We start from the raw sequence: 17,041 nt of genomic DNA, 5'->3' as shown, positions 1-17,041 counted from the left end.
CATACTTTTTTACCAATTGTAAAAACAAATGATTCTACTTCTGTATAATGTTTCTTCTAAGATATGCTAATGATAATTTAACTGAATTTAACCTAATCACTTTTCAAACTTACAATTTCTTTTCTCGAGGAGTGGTAGAAACATCGTGCGGCGGAATTTCTGCCGCGGAAATGACTTAATGGTCAAACTATTTCACGGAGGGGGAATAACCAATCAACACCAAGATGGGAAACGAAACGAGAGTGATCGGTATAACCGCAGCCATTTTGGGGCAAAACCGAAAATAAAATAACCTAAACGTTTATCTATCTCTTTCTATCAGTATTTCTCTCTCTTTCTGTCCCTTTCTTTTTTACAGTTTCTTGCTCTCTCTACTTCCGGTTTAGACCCCAATGAGTCGAGTAATAGAAAACGCGGAACACATTTTCCGATCACTACCTAGAGGATCACTAAAATCGTCTTAAGCATGCGATATCCTCTACTAATCTAATAGACTAGTAAAGGATGACGAATGCTTAAGATGATCTCAAGAATAAGTAGTGACTGTGAATACCGCTCTAGTTGTTGGTGTAGTTGTTGGCCACCTAAAGGTACGTCATCACTAGCGAACAGTTCGCGAACAGACGATTCCTAGGAAATTCAATTCCCATATTGTTCGTGAACAGTTTGCGAATGCTGGTGGAGGCGCACCTTTAGTCAGAGGTTCACATAAGCGTTGAATTATAAGTCTTATTTTGATAGCTTTAAGAACACAATTAGTCTCAGCAACTGTAAACGACTCTGATAGTCTAGAAATAAAATTTGTTTAAAAAAAAATGTAGAAGCATCCACAAAAATTTACAGAAAATACGTTATCTACAAAAAAAACATAATTATTGGCCAAGCCAACTTACAACGTGACAAAATTGTACCGTGTAGAACGGTAAACTTGCGAGAAACTGTGGGGGATATCCGATTAGATAGACTACGTGACTAATCGAGGAATTTAGGAACACGTCCGTTAGGTCGGGGAACAGAATATTTAATGAATTTATACAGAAAATGTAACAAAAACCTTAGCAACTAATAAACAGAAGAACAATTAATTATAAACATTAATAACTCACTTCATTCATTCGATAAATTATAGTCACGCGTAAACAGGCATACCACAACACAAACACGAAACTCCACAATACTATAAAAGTTGGAGACTTCTAGCGGTACCCCAACAAACTACGCCGCAAACTCATGGACGGCGTACGGGAACGTAACAGAGGGAATAACAGAAAATCGTAGAAAGAATGGCGGTCGGATCGACGAAAGTGGTGCAGGTAACAAATATCGCACCCCAAGCGACTAAAGATCAAATGCAAACCTTGTTCGGGTACCTGGGTAAAATAGAAGATATCAGATTATATCCCACTATACGGGACGTCGCTGTACCCGTTCAATCTCGTATTTGCTACATAAAGTTCCACGACCAAGGATGCGTCGCTGTTGCTCAGCACATGACAAACACTGTCTTCATAGATCGTGCACTGATCGTGATCCCCTATCAGAACGGAGACATTCCAGACGAGCAGAGAGCACTCGAGCTGACAAACAATGGCACTGTTGTCCCAGGTATGTTTGTTTTTATTAATATTCCCATGCCCAAGAGCACTTGCTTTTTAACCATACACAGCATCATCAATTTCGCAATGATGAATGAATGCAATGTAGGTTCGCAATGATTCCCTGCTTAAACTGTAACTTCTCTCAGCGAGGAAGCTAACCTAGTATAGTTTGGTGAAACATTGTAGGACCACGCTGTACGTCGAATAGCACCATCAACTAAGGCATTCTTTACTTTTTTCTAGGTCTCTATCCATCTGAACCTAAGCTGCCACCAAATGTTGTTAACGCGATTGAAGGAATCCCTCCAAATCATGTTATCACCACTATGGATCCGAAACTGGAGGCGAACAGCCTGCCGCCTTACCCCCACTTACCTGGCCACTTGGACAGTAGAAGGATCGAGGAAATTAGGAGAACACTGATAATCGCCAACTTAGATCCTTCTGTAACGACAGACCAGCTACTAGACTTTTTCAGTACAAACAATGTCGAAGTGAAATACCTGCGCATATGTACCAGAGATTCGGACACCGAGCACTACGCGCTGGTGGAACTATCAGAGCAGGCGGTCGTGGTGGCTGCGCTACTTTTAAATGGGAAGATGCTTGTGGACAGACCAATTAAAATTTACCATTCGACGCAGGCGATAGCGAAGCCAGAAGCAAAGAGCAATGAAGCGGCGCAGAAGGAAATAGAGGAGGCTATGTCGCGCGTGAAGGAGGCCCATAATTTAATTTCGGCGGCGATAGATCCAATGATCGGTATGCTGTCGAAGGACAAACGGAGTCGGAGCGGCTCTCGCAGTCGGAAGTCTCGCTCGAGGTCCAGGGGACGCAGCAGACGATCCAGATCGCGGAAACGGTCGCGTTCTCGTCACAGACGTTCGCGGTCCCGTCACCGACGCAGGTCCAGGTCCAGGTCGAAGCGCTCACGCTCCAAAGAAAGAAGGCGAAAGTCCCCGTCGCGCAGGAGAAGCAGTTCCCGCGGCCGTCATCGGTCCCGGTCGCGATCGCGACGCTCTCGATCGCGCAGGTCCAGGTCTAGATCAAAAGACCGAAAGAAGAGGTCGTCGCCCAGGCGGAGGAGCCGCTCGCAATCTCGCAGCAAACGATCGAAATCGAAGACCAGACGGTCCAGGTCGAAATCCAAGTCCAGATCTTCCAAATCGAAGTATTCGGAGAAGTCCAAAGACAAAGACAAGGACAGAAGAAGCAAGGACAAGCTGGACAATGGGAAGAAGAGCGATGGGGACAAAGCTGATAAGGAGAAGAGCGAGAAGAAGTCCAGCAAAGAGAAGAAATCGGATAAGGAATCAAAGTCTGAGGAGAAAAACAGAAACACGTCCGAGAACAGCGAAACAAAAGAGAAACCAGAATCTGAGAACTAAGCCTTTGCGAATTACGGTTTATAAAAGGTTCGTTTTGTTAATTTAATGTTACGATATACCGTAATGTATCGATGAATAAAAGGTACAGGAATGTATGGCTCCCGATAATTCTTTTAACTTGTGCATACTTATGAAGAATACTTATTGTATTGGTGTTCTTGTAATAATACACACAGTTCAAACTTACGTTGAAGGATCAGTTCTTTTAAATATAGATTCTACCCTTACATCCCATCGAACGAACATCCTCCTCGTATACTTACAAGGGATGTTCGGCAACTGAAGAATTAAAAAAAAATGTTCACCCTTAGGACCGTTTTATTGCTGAATCAAAAAATAGTTATTAGCATCACCTGAGCTACATTTCTGCAAAGTTACAGATTTCTTTGAATTTTCCAGTTGCCGAACTTTATCTTAGTTTTCATTGTTGAATATTTACATTTATCAAAAGTTTCCGTTTTAAGGGGTAAGTATTTGCGAGTTTGACGCTTAAGAATGATACAATTTTTAAGATTTTTTTTTTATAAATAATTATACAAGATATCTTGATGAAACTTCTTACGTTTTATTAATCTATGTTTGCACTATAATTTCCATTTTTATATTGTCGAAAAACAAAATTATGTTGTTTTTATAGAGGGTGAAAGAGTAGCCTCCTGAGAAGATAGGTGATTGCAGTGTGCAATGTTGCACTTCATTCAATCATAGGAAATCATAAAACCAAATGGTTTTTTAAAAGTTTAGGCCTTTAAAAGTTTCGCTTATTTTTTCATTATATTAAGTATTTAGGGGGGGAGGGGCTAGATTGAAGTCATGCAAAGGTAACTAAAACAAATTTTAGACAAACTGACGTTCAGTTTTCTTTTAATCGTGCACACCAATTTAAGAACCAGTGTTACGGGAAAAACTCGTATTTCCTCTCAACACCGACCGTAGATCGCATCACTTGCTTTACTTCTCAACGATAAAACTTCGAAAATATTTCGAATTTCTTTATGAAATTTTAACTGAACATTCTTAACATGTTACACTGGGCGAATTCCACTTACGCCCAAATCGCCCGTGATTTTCATTAAGATAGGTTTTCCCATACGCGACTGAACGCAACGTCACAAAATTTCTAAGTCAATTTTCTCGAAAATGCAGCACAATATCAAAAAATTGTATTCCTTTTTCTCGACTTATTTACTTGTATATGTAGAAAAGAAAGAGTAAATTTCAATTTCGAGCAAATCGACTTTGAAGTTCTTCACGTTGAAACTCTTAATGTTGCGTCCATTTGCTTAAGACTAAGTAGCGACTGAGAATACCGCCCTTAAGACCTTAATGAAAATCACGGGCGATTTGGGCCTAAGTGGAATTCGCCCTGTGAATTCATTAATATAGAAAAAAAAAGATTTTGTGAAACCTCAAACCCGCGAATACCCCTTAAGGCTGATTCAAACACGTCCAGTAATTTGGTCGAGTAGCAAGTAATTTAGTAATTTATCGTGCGTGGATACCAAAATTTCGTTGAGTAGTTTAGTAAAATAATAGTAAATTATTAAATTACTCGCCACTCGACGTGTCTGAACCAGCCTTTAAGGATGAAGGGTGAGTATAGTTCTACGATTTTAAAACGCGTGCCAATTCACCGATGGCAGCACCCTCAAGTAAACGTGTCTGACAGGGACAGGGGATCATTACTAGTCCTTTCAATAGTTTCTCGTATTTTCTGATTGTAAACGATAGTTGATCTCGCGGTTATAATCCCCATAGTATCTTAAGTGACGAATGATCGTGCACGGTTCACAATATTTTAAAACTACCAAGTGTAACACCGAAGTAGTTGAAATCATCATTTGGTTATATCCGTGTGACGTTGAAAGCTTATACATAGTTGAAGATTTTACGTGTCAAGACAAATACCGTAATAAATATAGTCTCGCGAAAGAATTTCGATCGAATAGGTACTTGTGATAACAACGAACGATAGTTCGAAGGAAATCCCGGCCGGAGGAGAGACGTTAATTTCCCTTTTATTTCCATCTACGAGTTTTATTAAAACATTAGGTTAAATGGTGAAAATGACATCTCTGGATGAAGGGAAGATAAGGCAAGGTTTATCAAAGGCACGTACTGTATTTTCTTCTACACATTTTATGAATACCACATTCGACGTATAATTTCGATGGCATTGTACCATAACGAGTAGCTCGCTTTCCAGTACCAAAATCCAGATATCACCAGGAAGCATGTCATGAGCGTTTTGAACATTTATACAGGCTTACAATGCGAAGCGAAAGAATTCGGTAAGTGCTCTGACGTGAATACTTTAAAAGCATTTATCGATTTATTCGATTATGTTTTACTCTGTACCAGTGTTCAACGACGGCTCGCGCAAAGAGTTATTCAACTTACAAGGAACGATACCTGTTTCTTATAATGGTAAGATAGCTCGACACTTTCCAAGCCTACGAAGATTATGTTTCAGCCGTTAGAGTAATTCGAATGAAATGTCTTCAGGTACTTGCTACAACATTCCTGTATCCATATGGCTCATGGATACGCATCCAAATAACGCGCCTATCTGCTACGTCAGACCAACGGCTGACATGACGATTAAAGTCAGCATGTTCGTTGACCATAATGGAAAGATATATCTACCGTATCTCCACGATTGGCTGCCAGTATGTAATTCATACATTTCTGCTGGATTGTTTATTGTTCTGCAACAGTGCTCCGCAACGGGTGTTATACGCAATGCGTTCATGAGGAGGAAAAGCACAAGTTTCTTTTTAACAAAGTTTTTCACAAATAAATGTAATTTTTGTGTACACACTTTGTAACTTCTTTATGCTTTGTATATTTCGGCTTGTGGCGCAACGCGGAATTCTGGGAAGGGCTCAGATGCGCCGCGGATGAGGAAACGTCGCGGAGCACTGTTCTATAATACCGTCTTAACGATTGTGCGTCTTTCCTCGTCTAGCATTCATCCGATTTACTTAGCTTAATTCAAATAATGATCGTGACCTTCGGGGAGCAGCCGCCCGTTTATTCGAAGCCGCGGCAAGACGCGCAGCCAAGCACCACGCCTTACCCTGTGCAATGTAAGAATACTTAGCTCGTAGCTATACTTGCGATAAATACTGATACTAAAAGATAGGAACTCGTGCAGCTTTCATGCATATGCCTGGAACCGGAGGACACGCGCCAGGTTCTAATTTTCTGCCCTATCCACAAAATTCTCAGTACTCGGGTGGAAGTAATGTGTACCCTCCATACATGTCTACAGCATCCTCCAGTTTCCCATACCCAGGTTACGGCTCTTACGGCGGGGCTGCTTCGAATTATCCATCCCAGAACTACGGCTCTTACCCGTATCCTTCGACGACGCAGCCAGTAAGTTCGAGGTTTAACCCCTTGCCGTAGCAATAAGTTCGACAAAAATCCGGGTCAACGTGATTTCTCGAAATCGCTCGCGACACGAGCGATTGTTTAGGTTCTAGTCGTTATCTCCACCAGAGAAATACATAGAGCCTAATATAAGGCCCGAACTTGACACCGCGAGTGTCACTTGTGATATTAATGTTTGGCTGGAAATTGTTATCGCGAGTCAGACTCGCCCAAGTGCGGCAAGGGGTTAATGGATAGATTACATCGCAGTTTTGCAGTCGAATACTGATAACGCTTTACGATCGGTAAGGGTGGAGTGATGCCTGGCACCGCTGGTGGATCGGGCACGATCACGGAGGAGCATATCAGGGCATCCTTGTTATCAGCCGTAGAGGACAAATTGAGACGAAGGCTGAAAGAACAGTTCTCGCAGTTGCTAGCTGAACTGGAAACGCTACGTCGGACGCACCAAGAATTAACGAGCGGGTCGGCTCACCTTTCCGAGCTGTTCGATAAGCTGCAGAAAGAGAAATCAGAGATCGAGAAGAATATAACTATACTGCAAGACAAAGAGGCTGAATTAGAAAAAGAGATCGCGAAACTTTCGGACAACCAGTCGATAGACGTCGACGAAGCAGTTACCACCATCGCGCCGCTTTACAAACAGTAAGTATTTGGAAAACTGTTTTCCCGTTAATTTCCAGGGCAGCGTGCATTGTCGTTCGTTTGCTTGCAGAATGTTAAACGCGTTTGCGGAAGAGGCTGCCACGGAAGACGCTATATACTATCTCGGCGAGGGCCTCCGTTGCAGTATCATAGATTTGGATGCGTTTCTGAAGCAAGTGCGACAACTCTCGCGCAGGCAGTTCATGCTTCGAGCGCTTATGCAACGCTGTCGCCAGAAAGCGGGTCTGGTCGGTTAAATACTTTGTTCGGTTTCTATGAAGTTGCTCTATTTAATATTTTATTTTATTACAAACGATGTATTCGAAACGAACTATATATAAATCCCGCGATAAATAGGGGAAGATAAATATATTAGGAAAATAAGAGATTATCATTGCAAGTCCAGGAAGTGTACTGTGTCGACATATTTTTTGTTTCATGCTCTATACACTTTGTTTATAACGATCGAATTATATATACATATATTAATATATATGTAAAGTTTTTATAACAAAGGGCGAATTCCACTTGCGCCCAAATTGCCCGCAACGCCCGTGATTTTCATTAAGGCCGGTTTTCCTTTACGCGATTTTCTCGAAAATGAAGCGCAATATAAAAAATTTTTATCCTTTTTTCTTGACTTATTTACTTGTTATAAGTCGAAAAGAAAGAGTAACTTTTTCTGATATTGAGCTTCATTTTCGAGAAAATCGGCTTCGAAATTCTTGAATTTCGTAAAAGACGTTGCGTCCAGTCACGTACAGGAAAACCTATGTACCTTAATGAAAATCAGGGATGTTGCGGGCGATTTGGGCGTAAACAGAATTCGCCCAAAATGAAACAAAGAATGTTATATACATAAGTATGGTCGTTTAATTATTCGCATCAAGAACAAATGTGTTTAACGAAGCTCTACTTCAAAGCGCAATTTTCACTCAATTCTTTTTACATCGTAAAGAAATCATGTACCTCGAATAGCAATGTTAGGTGTTAAGAAATATAAATGCTTATTCACTGTGTGATGTACGCATAGATTAATCACTACATTTCACGTTTTAGTAAAAATACATTGTTTTTATTTTTATGACTTGGAATTATTATGTAATTACTTAAACGCTATTACATGTAAGTCTTTGAAGTTAATTCTGTTTTCATTGACGAGATCAATCTGGAACAGAACAGAGGAAAAAGTGAGAGCGACGTGTGCGTAAGCGCAGCTTCGTTGAAATATTGTCTACGGAAGCTTTTAACCAGTACCTATACGTAAATGCCGACCCAAAGAAGTAGGAACAGTACACCGAAACCAGAGAATATTGCTGCTACTAGAGAGATCAATAACTCTTTGAACATGTCCCTCGTGAATTTCGTACTCGTCACTTCGTACACGAAGAACCACGCGGTGAAGAATACTCCGATTCCTAGTAATACCACTGCTAATAGTGGAAACACTGCGGGGTTTATGGGGGAGACATATCTCGTCATAGACTCAATTTCCACCTGAATCAAAGAGAAACCAAAATTAGTTAAGAACCAAAGGAACAAATACTTCTTCCTCATTACGAGTTTACACTCTTGTGGTAACACTTCTATACTCGGTTCAACGAGGGAGCGGACCTCTTCGGGCAGTTTGTCCCAACTACGATATACTATGGTGAATAGGTCAAGCACCAAAGGTGCAAGTGAAGACAGAGGCAATGACTAAGGAAAGCAGGAGTCAACTGCGCAGAGCCTATGAAAAATGGTCAGCAGGCGAGTTTGTTCCCTCGTGGAACAGAGGTTAGTACCTCTTTAATACTTTATCGAATGGTCGTACAACTATTCCACGATCACCTGATACAAGCTAATACCTTCGCACATGTTACTATCCATACAACATACTCGTGTCAGTTATGGACACATATGTTTCTAAATACGTGCGTTCTACAGTGTAATCTTAATATGTAAACATGCGGAAGTGAGGTTAATGGAACACCGGGTTGGAATTCGGAAAAAGAATTCCATTGAACCCTAACATACGGCACTTACTTCGCTGTATAATAAAGAATAATCACTTGTAAGGTTATTCACAGTGATTACAGCGTTAAAACGAGCATCGCACTCACCATTGTATCAAATAAATATTTTGACGTGGCTCGCGCAATGGACACGTAAAAAGGCCTTTTACAGTGACAGACAGTGCCGGCTACAGGGTGGTGCAGCGGGTGCAAGGCAGCCGGGCCCCAGAAAAAGGAAAAATGAAGAATAGGGAAAATAGAAAAATTGAGATCGAAGAATTTTTATTTGATAATAGGAGCAGCGGCACACCCAGAAGGGGAGGTGCGGCAAGGAGCCCCGGCACCCTCTGAAGAAAAAGGAAATTAATGTAACCACGTCTGAAGTAATTCAAGAGCTTTGTAAAAAGAAAAGAAAACCGGTTTTTATTCTTTAAGTAAATTGTTATAATCACATAATGAATTTGATTGAATTTGCATTAAAAATATTTTTAACCGTTCAACTTGGCTCTCCCTAAGATTAAATTCTGAGTGGGTTACTGTTACGGACACACCAAAGTCAAAAAAGAAATTAGAATATAATTTCTAATATAATAACCTAATATTATTAACGATATGACAAAAATCATATATTTAAATATATGTTAATGTGTATTTGTTTATTTAATCCTTCGTGGTCACACGCGGTGTATCGCACCCTTATGCTCTAAGATCGCACCCCAAAAGCAATTTTCGAGTTCAAATATCGCGCCTTTACTTAGAGCATATAAAGGGAATTAATCGCGAAAAAAATCGTTTTTTTTCACAATCGTGGAAAATCGCTCTTTTTCAACTACAAATTTCATCATATCAAAATTTACATTTCTAGAAAAAGACTATTACATCATTACGAATCTACATTATCACTCAAAATTTTGAATCTTTTAACTTAAGTTAAAAGTTTAAAAAATACGAAAATGGTATCTCAAAAGTGACACTGGGGTGCAGTGAACCCCCTGTGATGAATTTCTGATTATAAGAAGGTGTGACCACGAAGGGTTATTATTGTTATGCTTCTTTATACTGTTGAGAAATTCATTGGGGTCCCAAAATATTGTTGCATCGGGCCTCTCCACAGAGAATCCCGGCCCTGGCAGTTAGGCAACTTAAAGCACACAAGCCGTGCCAACTGCCGAAATATAAATCACTCAAATCCCCAGTATCGCTGAAAGTTATATCGGCAGCTTCAGTCGCGATGGGAATCGAATGATAAAGGAAATGTTTCTTATGTTTCTGTCATCGACGGAGAATTATGACAGCTGATACCACATCGATACCCTGAAAAGCCATTCTACAATCAAACTCGCATTGAGTTCAAAGTAACTTCAGGAGCTCGCTTCTACTGAAATGCTCCTCCACTGAAAAGTGTGTCTCGTGAATCAGGGTAAGCTGTTAAATATTCACCTTCCTGGTTAAGTGCGTACAGAGTGTTCATTTAACACCTCTCGCTTCCAAACGATTATTCTTTCGATGCTACTAGCATATATTTCGCAGACGTTGCGCGTACTGTCCTCGAATTATCAATCGGAAGGTTTTTAAATCGCGAGCTCCTCGGTATCGATACTACGTTTGTCATGATGGTATGATTCATAACACGTATATGGTATAATATCACCAATCCCTTCGTTTCTCGACACCTGCAATCAATTTCTCTGTGTACGTAGTTATACGCACTCTTCGAGTTTCTTAAACAAGTAAATAGAGTAATGCCTGGATTACTATAAGATACATTAAGACATGGATGACGCCCGCGAGCCACCGGGGGCACCTCCGCCTTGCTGTCACAGTGAACGATCCCCTTCACACCTATTAAATTCTAACAATCACATTCGAATTCCTCCTTTTCTTTTTATCCTAGCATTAAGATCTTAAAACATTCCCGTGCTTCTCAGGTAAACATGGCAGACGGTTCACTGCCGGAGCAGTTCTCTTTGAAATGGAACAATTTCTCTAGCAACCTGACGTCTGGCTTCTTAAGTCACCTCACAGAGAATGACCTAGTCGACGTGACGTTAGCCGTCGAGGGTCAGCTGCTACAAGCGCACAAGCTGGTGCTCTCAGTCTGCAGCCCTTACTTTAAAAGTATATTCAAGGTACAGAGATTAGTATTACACGTGCATTTATAAGCCGCCGTTGTTTAAACAAGAGCTTCTTTGCAGGAAAATCCTTGCCAGCATCCTGTGGTTATTCTCAAAGACATGAAGTACACGGAAATCGAGTCGTTACTGAAATTCATGTACCAAGGTGAGATTAACATCAGAAAGGAAGATCTGTCGACCTTCTTGAAAGTGGCGCAGACGTTGCAAATCAGAGGACTCGCGACAGAAGATGCGAGTAGTGCGAGATCGTTTTCCAACGAGGAGGATCCATTGAGTATCGACTTTGACCCTCGAGGCGTTCCTCCGCCGCATTTAATAAATAAAGTCGGCAAGGACGTGGAGATGATAGACAGGAGGAAAAGGTCTCGCGAGATTTCTAAAAGAAGCGTAAAAAAGAGGAAACAAGACACACTGCCGGGATCAGAGAATGTCCACGATTTGTCGAACGAAGAAGCGGACGATGACAAAAAGAACGTCTTACTGTTAATGAATAAAGACACGAATGACTGTGTACATGAGAATGAAGATACCAAAATACCTATTGTAAAAAGTGACGATGATAATCAAAAGGTAGCTTCGCCAGGCGACGCGCAGAGTTCAAGCGAAAACCCTACGCAACAAGGTACAGAATTCAGGGGAACGAAAGAAGCGTTAATTTTCTAATTCGTTACTCTGCGATCGTAGCGTAAAATTTTGTCCAAAGTGCATGCTTTCTGTTTTGTTCTAAAAGATTATTTCCCTTTGCAGGCGTGGAACCAGTAATTTACAGACTCTCGGCGAGGGGACGGCCGCAGTTAGTGCACGAGGGCTATGTCTACAATTTAACATCTCGTTCGGAAGGTTTGAATAGGTCTCATTACCGATGTGCGGAACAGCATCGCGGATGTAAAGGTAAATGCGCAGTTATTGCAGAAAGATTTATGCCTACAGGCGTGCATGATCATAATCATCCGCCTGGATATCAGTCGGAACACGATTACAAGAAAAAGAAGGGTTTAGACGTTGATACACTTTAAGTCACGAATAACTCAAACCTTACGGACAGAGTTGGGCATAAAAATTTATTCGAATAAAAAATTATTCGAATAATGCCCAACTCTGCTTACGGACCAACACTCTCTTTCCTTTTATAGTTTCATCGCAGACATATAGATAAGATCGGAAAGATAATTTCCAAATATTATTACAGCATATCGCAGTAGTGTTCGGTGAATAATATCCAGGACCCGATCTAGCTCTTCCGCCGCTAAAATGATTTTTGCCGCCCTTTATATTTAATTAGAAAGTTTGATATTAAATTCAAACACATATTACCTACGTTTCCACGGCTTTGATATTTATAGATCTTAATTTTCCCTTTCTACCAATTTTCCCGCCCGAAAATTTGCGCTCTGGGCCCTGCTCGCGCCCCCTGGATCGGGCCCTGATAATATCCAGTATTCTTTAAGTAGAAGATCTTCATTTGTCTTATGATCCTTCAATGAACGTTGGAATTTAACGAGCTACAGCAATCGATGCGAACGTACGCTTTGCGCTACTGAAACCGCATAAATATAATTGTAATTAACACGTTCACTGTCCAGGCCTTAAAGCACGGATCCATTCACATGTACAGAGAAAAGCGATAAGCTCGGCAGTAAACACGCTGCCTTCTTTCTTAAATACTATGCATGTGTATATAGTTTATTATATATGACCTGTATATAGTGTATGTGATATATAATAGCGAGCTCTGTCCAAAAAAAAAAGTAACGATACTACAACCCCGAGGAGGAGATAACGAACAAACTTTTGTATTTAAAGCCCGGAAGACATAAAGAGAATAATACCATTAATTCCAGGATGTAAACATTTTATATCGAAAATAGAAAGACGACCAGACCGAAAGCAAGTGAGAAAGCGGTGCTCCGGTTGTTATGAAGGTTTAAGAGAAAGTGGACTACATTGGGAAGACGCGTCTAAGAAAACAAGGAAAGTGAACACCGAATGCAAAATGTGCAATAAAGTGTTTTGTATGAACTGTTTTGAGAAGTATCATTCTTGAGAATAAAGACTTTAGAAGCAAAAACTGTCTGTCTTGCAAACATTAACACCAGCCGTGGACTTGTAACGAACGAGGAAAGGAAAGGAGAGATCCATACGTTGCATGTACCAATTCCACGTGCCCTGGACCACGGGCGCTTCTGTCTGATCCATATACGGGTCAGAGGGCGCCTGAGTCAATACTGCCTCGGCCCGTATACAGGTCAGGGGACAGTGAACGTGTTAACGCACTCGTACGTTGGGCCAATTGTAACATTCTGTGCTATTTTACTTCAATTTAACTGTGATGCACATTCCCTTCAAGCAGTGGCGGATTTAACGGACGGCCCCGCCCAGAAGGGCCCCCAGGCCCATCCTCAAAAAAAAAAGAATTATGATTTTATTCAAACACCATAGTTCACACTTAAACCACCTCTTCATTTTCCCGAAAAAATGGACCCTTCGGAGCGTTTAGCATTGGGGCCTTTTTTCTTAAATCCGCCACTGCCTTGAAGCGACTAGAAAATGGTGATAAGCACATTCCATTTAGTATTATATTTAAAGCGAGGCAAAGCCAAATAAGAGTATTTAATTTATCTGTTCGCATATTATAGATCAACGTTATCGCGTAACGAACTCGATTCTTTCCTATAAATACACATTCACGCACACCGCGTAAACTTGTAAATATGTGCATATGTACATATAAAGCTTAGCGCTCCGTCTACTTACGCTTAAGTTCTTGTAAAAATCTTTATGTACGTTATCGGAGGGAAGTGAGAAATTTTATAATATATTAAACTAGAGAATAGTACGGGCCTCGTTAAAATTATAAAATTTATTTTTATATTAATCTTTTTGTCATATACAAGTTTCTTTCTCGAACGCTAAAAGACAGTTGCCGAAATTAATGTGACAGGCGTTTACAGAAATCCCTCGATTCCTACATAATTTATATAAAAGTTCGTATAAAAGGCGGGTGGTCTTCTCGTAAACGTGCGCGCACGAAACAGAGGCAGCCTTGTTCCGCGACTTCTTAAATATTCGTTAAAAATGCATCGGTATCTTTAACGGGGATACTAATGCCGTCTAGCCATCTTCTTTTCCAACTTTCGTTGCTTTTTCTCGCTAATCTCGGGCTGCTCCGAACCGGGCGTGAAAAACCACGGGGCTAATATTTCCTTCCATAGCATCCAGCCTCCTCTGAGCGGCACCTGTAACAATACGGTATAAAAATGGTGAAACTCGTCACATGAGCAAAAGAAAAGTAAGGGCAAGATGATTATTAGAAATTAAAGGAAGCTTTTTATAATTCACGACGGTATACTGTACTATTTTATATTTAAATTGTTGCACGTGTCGAGCATACTTACAAGGAGCCACAAAAACCAAAAATAATTTGATATAAGAGAGAATACTTGTACTCCCGAGGTTAATATAATTAAATCTTTTACGTGTCTGGAACAGAACGAAGGAGCATTATTACACCTGGTAAACCCAACTTGCGATATAACAACAGACTATTCTATGTGGCTATTAAAACAGTGCACGATATTTACTCCGCTATACCTCCTTCCATGTTCAAATCAATTCCAGAATCCATAAGTTGCCCAGATTCTGAATAGATTACTTGCGCTATGTATTTCATAAATTGATAACTTCCTATATATACGATTCCGGAGAACGTGGTGAAAGTCTGCAATTATAATACGTTATGCGGTATAATAAATTCTATTTTTAGAGCGCCGATATCTTGGTAATGCGTGCCTTTGGATCATTCAAATTATTATTCGTCGCAATAGTGTGAGAAATTGATTGAAACTCGATGGAGTAACTTACTATCGACAATGTTGTGAATTTAGACAACAATATCGTGGCAGTGAAGTATATCACTAGCGCTCCAATAATCATATTACGGTAAAAGCTTAGCGTCGTTTTGTTTTCCTCTACAATCTGTTTCGCCCCCTTCGTTCCTACTTTGGTCTTCTTGGTCTAGGAGAGTAACACATGATGTTGCTTTTTAATTGTTTCTTCGAAAACGAATTCTCGTAAGAAAATAGTATCGGCTTATCGAATTTGTTATACAGTGATACGTTATGAACCATATGAGAATGGTACATGCACATTTTCGTCATAGTTAAAGGGTGATAAAGATGAAAGAGATATACTTGGTTGAAAATACTTTCGGAGACCTACCGACATTCTTTTTTTGTAAATTGCGCTCGGTAAAGTATTTAGTACGCTCGAACGGTTTATATCCGGTGCTTAATTAATACATGACAGAAACATAACCTTCTTTAAACTATTCAAAAATACTTAAGTAAGGTCTACAGAAGCCACGTGAAAGTCATACAAGGAAAAAGTCTCTAGATTAGCATTTCCCACTTGGACGCGAATTATCTGTATAAATTCAATCTGTAATTCAGTCTTGTGTGTAGATAAGCTCATACATTTATACGGAGATTATTTATTCATCGATATGATAAATTAAACATAAAAGCAGTAAGATCGAAATATTCGGGGCAAGAAATAATCTATTACGAATTGAGCCTTCCATTTTTCTTAATTATCGTCCTGAATTTTCTGAAATATTGGAAATTGTGATACATAATTTAAATCAGTTTAATTAGTATCGCTTTAATCATTTCTTTATTGTTCCCCTGATCGTAGAGAAATGCAAAACATAATCAATGCGGTCGAAATCTTTCAAATAATCGCGGGATACGAGCAGGGTCGGCGTGAACTTTTGCGGGGCCGGTTCCAAAATTGTGCGGAACCAAAAAAAAACGCATTTATGTACCGAAATGCTTCTAAATTTTATAATAATAAATATCTATGCATAGGGCCCCGCAAAATTTATGATGAGCTTTTCGTGGGTCGCGGGGCCTTTTAAAGAAACTTCATAATAATAAATATCTATGCATACAGCCAGGGCCGGCGAGACGCATGGATGGTTGGCGCCCTTATGCATTGAAACATTCTCAAGGCCTCACTGTGCTTATATAATCTCAGTTGTATATTTTGAGCCAATGTAATCGTTCTTGATCTATTTAAGTTAATGAATATTTCTTCACTTTAGTTAAAAAGTATAGTGTATATGTGAATACTTTAGCCAATCGCATCAGTGCGTGCACACATTGACTATTTATGAATGTATATACTAGGTATATATTCTCTGAATAGGCATGCTCTGACTGTAACACAAGCTATATTTAAGTATTTTATAAAAAATAATTCAATCAAGATCAAGAATTACGATGACAGAAAACAATTCACTCAAGTAAAAAAAAACACAATCACGGTCGTGATTTAACTTCAATCACGACCGTGATCGTGATTCTGCGATCACTGTGATAAATCACTGTTAGTGATTTTGCACTCCATCTCTAGGCCGAGACGTCACAAACCTATAAAACATTTTTCGTATAGGTTATGAAGAAATGCCAATTTATTAATAATTATAATTCTGATTAAAAAAAAAATTAAATTAAGTTACACTGACAAAAAATAGATGTTGAAAGATTAGTAAAAGAAATACATATAGAATAGTAAATATAATTTGTTTAAATTATATTTATTGGATGCCAATATTGGGATTGGCTAAGCTCCGATACGCTACCTGGTGGCGACCTACTCCTTCAGGTTCCGATTTTTGCCACCAGGTAACGTATCGCAGCTTTGCTAATCCCAAGGGCGGTATTCTCATTTGCTAATTATTCTTAAACAAATGTTTAAGCATTCGGCATCCTTTACTAGCTACTAGGTTAGTAGAGGATGCCGCACGCTTAAGCATTTGCTTAAGAATAAGTAGCAACTGAGAATACCGCCCCAATAGTTTTCGACGTAATCGCCGTATTTTAGAG

General features: G+C 39.9%; 5 protein-coding genes across 11 annotated transcripts; 3 read left to right on the top strand and 2 right to left on the bottom strand.

Moving 5' to 3' along the window:
* Nucleotides 1–1,193: 1,193 nt before the first annotated feature.
* Srp54 (splicing regulatory protein 54) lies at nt 1,194–3,172 on the top strand. The gene is made up of 2 exons (XM_076827962.1): nt 1,194–1,605; nt 1,842–3,172. The coding sequence occupies exons 1-2, from the start codon at nt 1,284–1,286 to the stop codon at nt 2,984–2,986; spliced, it is 1,467 nt and encodes a 488-aa protein (XP_076684077.1). The 5' UTR covers nt 1,194–1,283; the 3' UTR covers nt 2,987–3,172.
* Nucleotides 3,173–4,635: 1,463 nt separating this feature from the next.
* Tsg101 (tumor susceptibility gene 101) lies at nt 4,636–7,970 on the top strand. 3 transcript variants are annotated; one of them, XM_076827839.1, is made up of 9 exons: nt 4,636–5,097; nt 5,193–5,277; nt 5,348–5,413; nt 5,492–5,655; nt 5,955–6,075; nt 6,144–6,182; nt 6,261–6,367; nt 6,672–7,027; nt 7,098–7,970. In XM_076827839.1, exons 1-9 carry the CDS (start codon nt 5,044–5,046, stop codon nt 7,282–7,284), a joined length of 1,179 nt encoding a protein of 392 aa, XP_076683954.1. In that variant the 5' UTR covers nt 4,636–5,043; the 3' UTR covers nt 7,285–7,970. The 3 variants fall into 3 exon arrangements, with proteins under 3 accessions (XP_076683954.1, XP_076683958.1, XP_076683945.1); XM_076827843.1 differs by lacking the exon at nt 6,144–6,182 and having other exon boundaries at nt 4,637–5,097; XM_076827830.1 differs by having other exon boundaries at nt 4,637–5,097; nt 6,144–6,367.
* Nucleotides 7,971–8,080: 110 nt separating this feature from the next.
* On the bottom strand, nt 8,081–9,281 carry Kud (oligosaccharyltransferase subunit 5 kud). The gene is made up of 3 exons (XM_076827885.1): nt 9,130–9,281; nt 8,285–8,524; nt 8,081–8,195 (listed from the first exon to the last, which is right to left on the bottom strand). Exons 1-2 carry the CDS (start codon nt 9,130–9,132, stop codon nt 8,285–8,287), a joined length of 243 nt encoding a protein of 80 aa, XP_076684000.1. The 5' UTR covers nt 9,133–9,281; the 3' UTR covers nt 8,081–8,195.
* Nucleotides 9,282–10,175: 894 nt separating this feature from the next.
* LOC143376856 (uncharacterized) lies at nt 10,176–14,647 on the top strand. Of its 5 annotated transcripts, none has more exons than XM_076827620.1 (5): nt 10,176–10,441; nt 10,950–11,150; nt 11,217–11,778; nt 11,904–12,047; nt 12,998–14,647. In XM_076827620.1, exons 2-5 carry the CDS (start codon nt 10,956–10,958, stop codon nt 13,198–13,200), a joined length of 1,104 nt encoding a protein of 367 aa, XP_076683735.1. In that variant the 5' UTR covers nt 10,176–10,441; nt 10,950–10,955; the 3' UTR covers nt 13,201–14,647. The 5 variants fall into 5 exon arrangements, with proteins under 5 accessions (XP_076683735.1, XP_076683757.1, XP_076683727.1 ...); XM_076827642.1 differs by lacking the exon at nt 10,176–10,441 and adding an exon at nt 10,498–10,637 and having other exon boundaries at nt 12,740–13,224; XM_076827612.1 differs by lacking the exon at nt 10,176–10,441 and adding an exon at nt 10,500–10,637.
* On the bottom strand, nt 13,998–15,593 carry LOC143376938 (transmembrane protein 208). Its single transcript, XM_076827744.1, has 5 exons — nt 15,375–15,593; nt 15,018–15,170; nt 14,738–14,874; nt 14,552–14,636; nt 13,998–14,392 (listed from the first exon to the last, which is right to left on the bottom strand). The coding sequence occupies exons 1-5, from the start codon at nt 15,378–15,380 to the stop codon at nt 14,258–14,260; spliced, it is 516 nt and encodes a 171-aa protein (XP_076683859.1). The 5' UTR covers nt 15,381–15,593; the 3' UTR covers nt 13,998–14,257.
* Nucleotides 15,594–17,041: the final 1,448 nt, after the last annotated feature.

This window comes from Andrena cerasifolii, chromosome 1 (assembly GCF_050908995.1).
Source record: "Andrena cerasifolii isolate SP2316 chromosome 1, iyAndCera1_principal, whole genome shotgun sequence".
Taxonomy (NCBI): domain Eukaryota; kingdom Metazoa; phylum Arthropoda; class Insecta; order Hymenoptera; family Andrenidae; genus Andrena; species Andrena cerasifolii.
The sequence above is the reverse complement of the archived record's forward strand: the minus strand, read 5'-3'. Positions and strand labels throughout refer to the sequence as shown.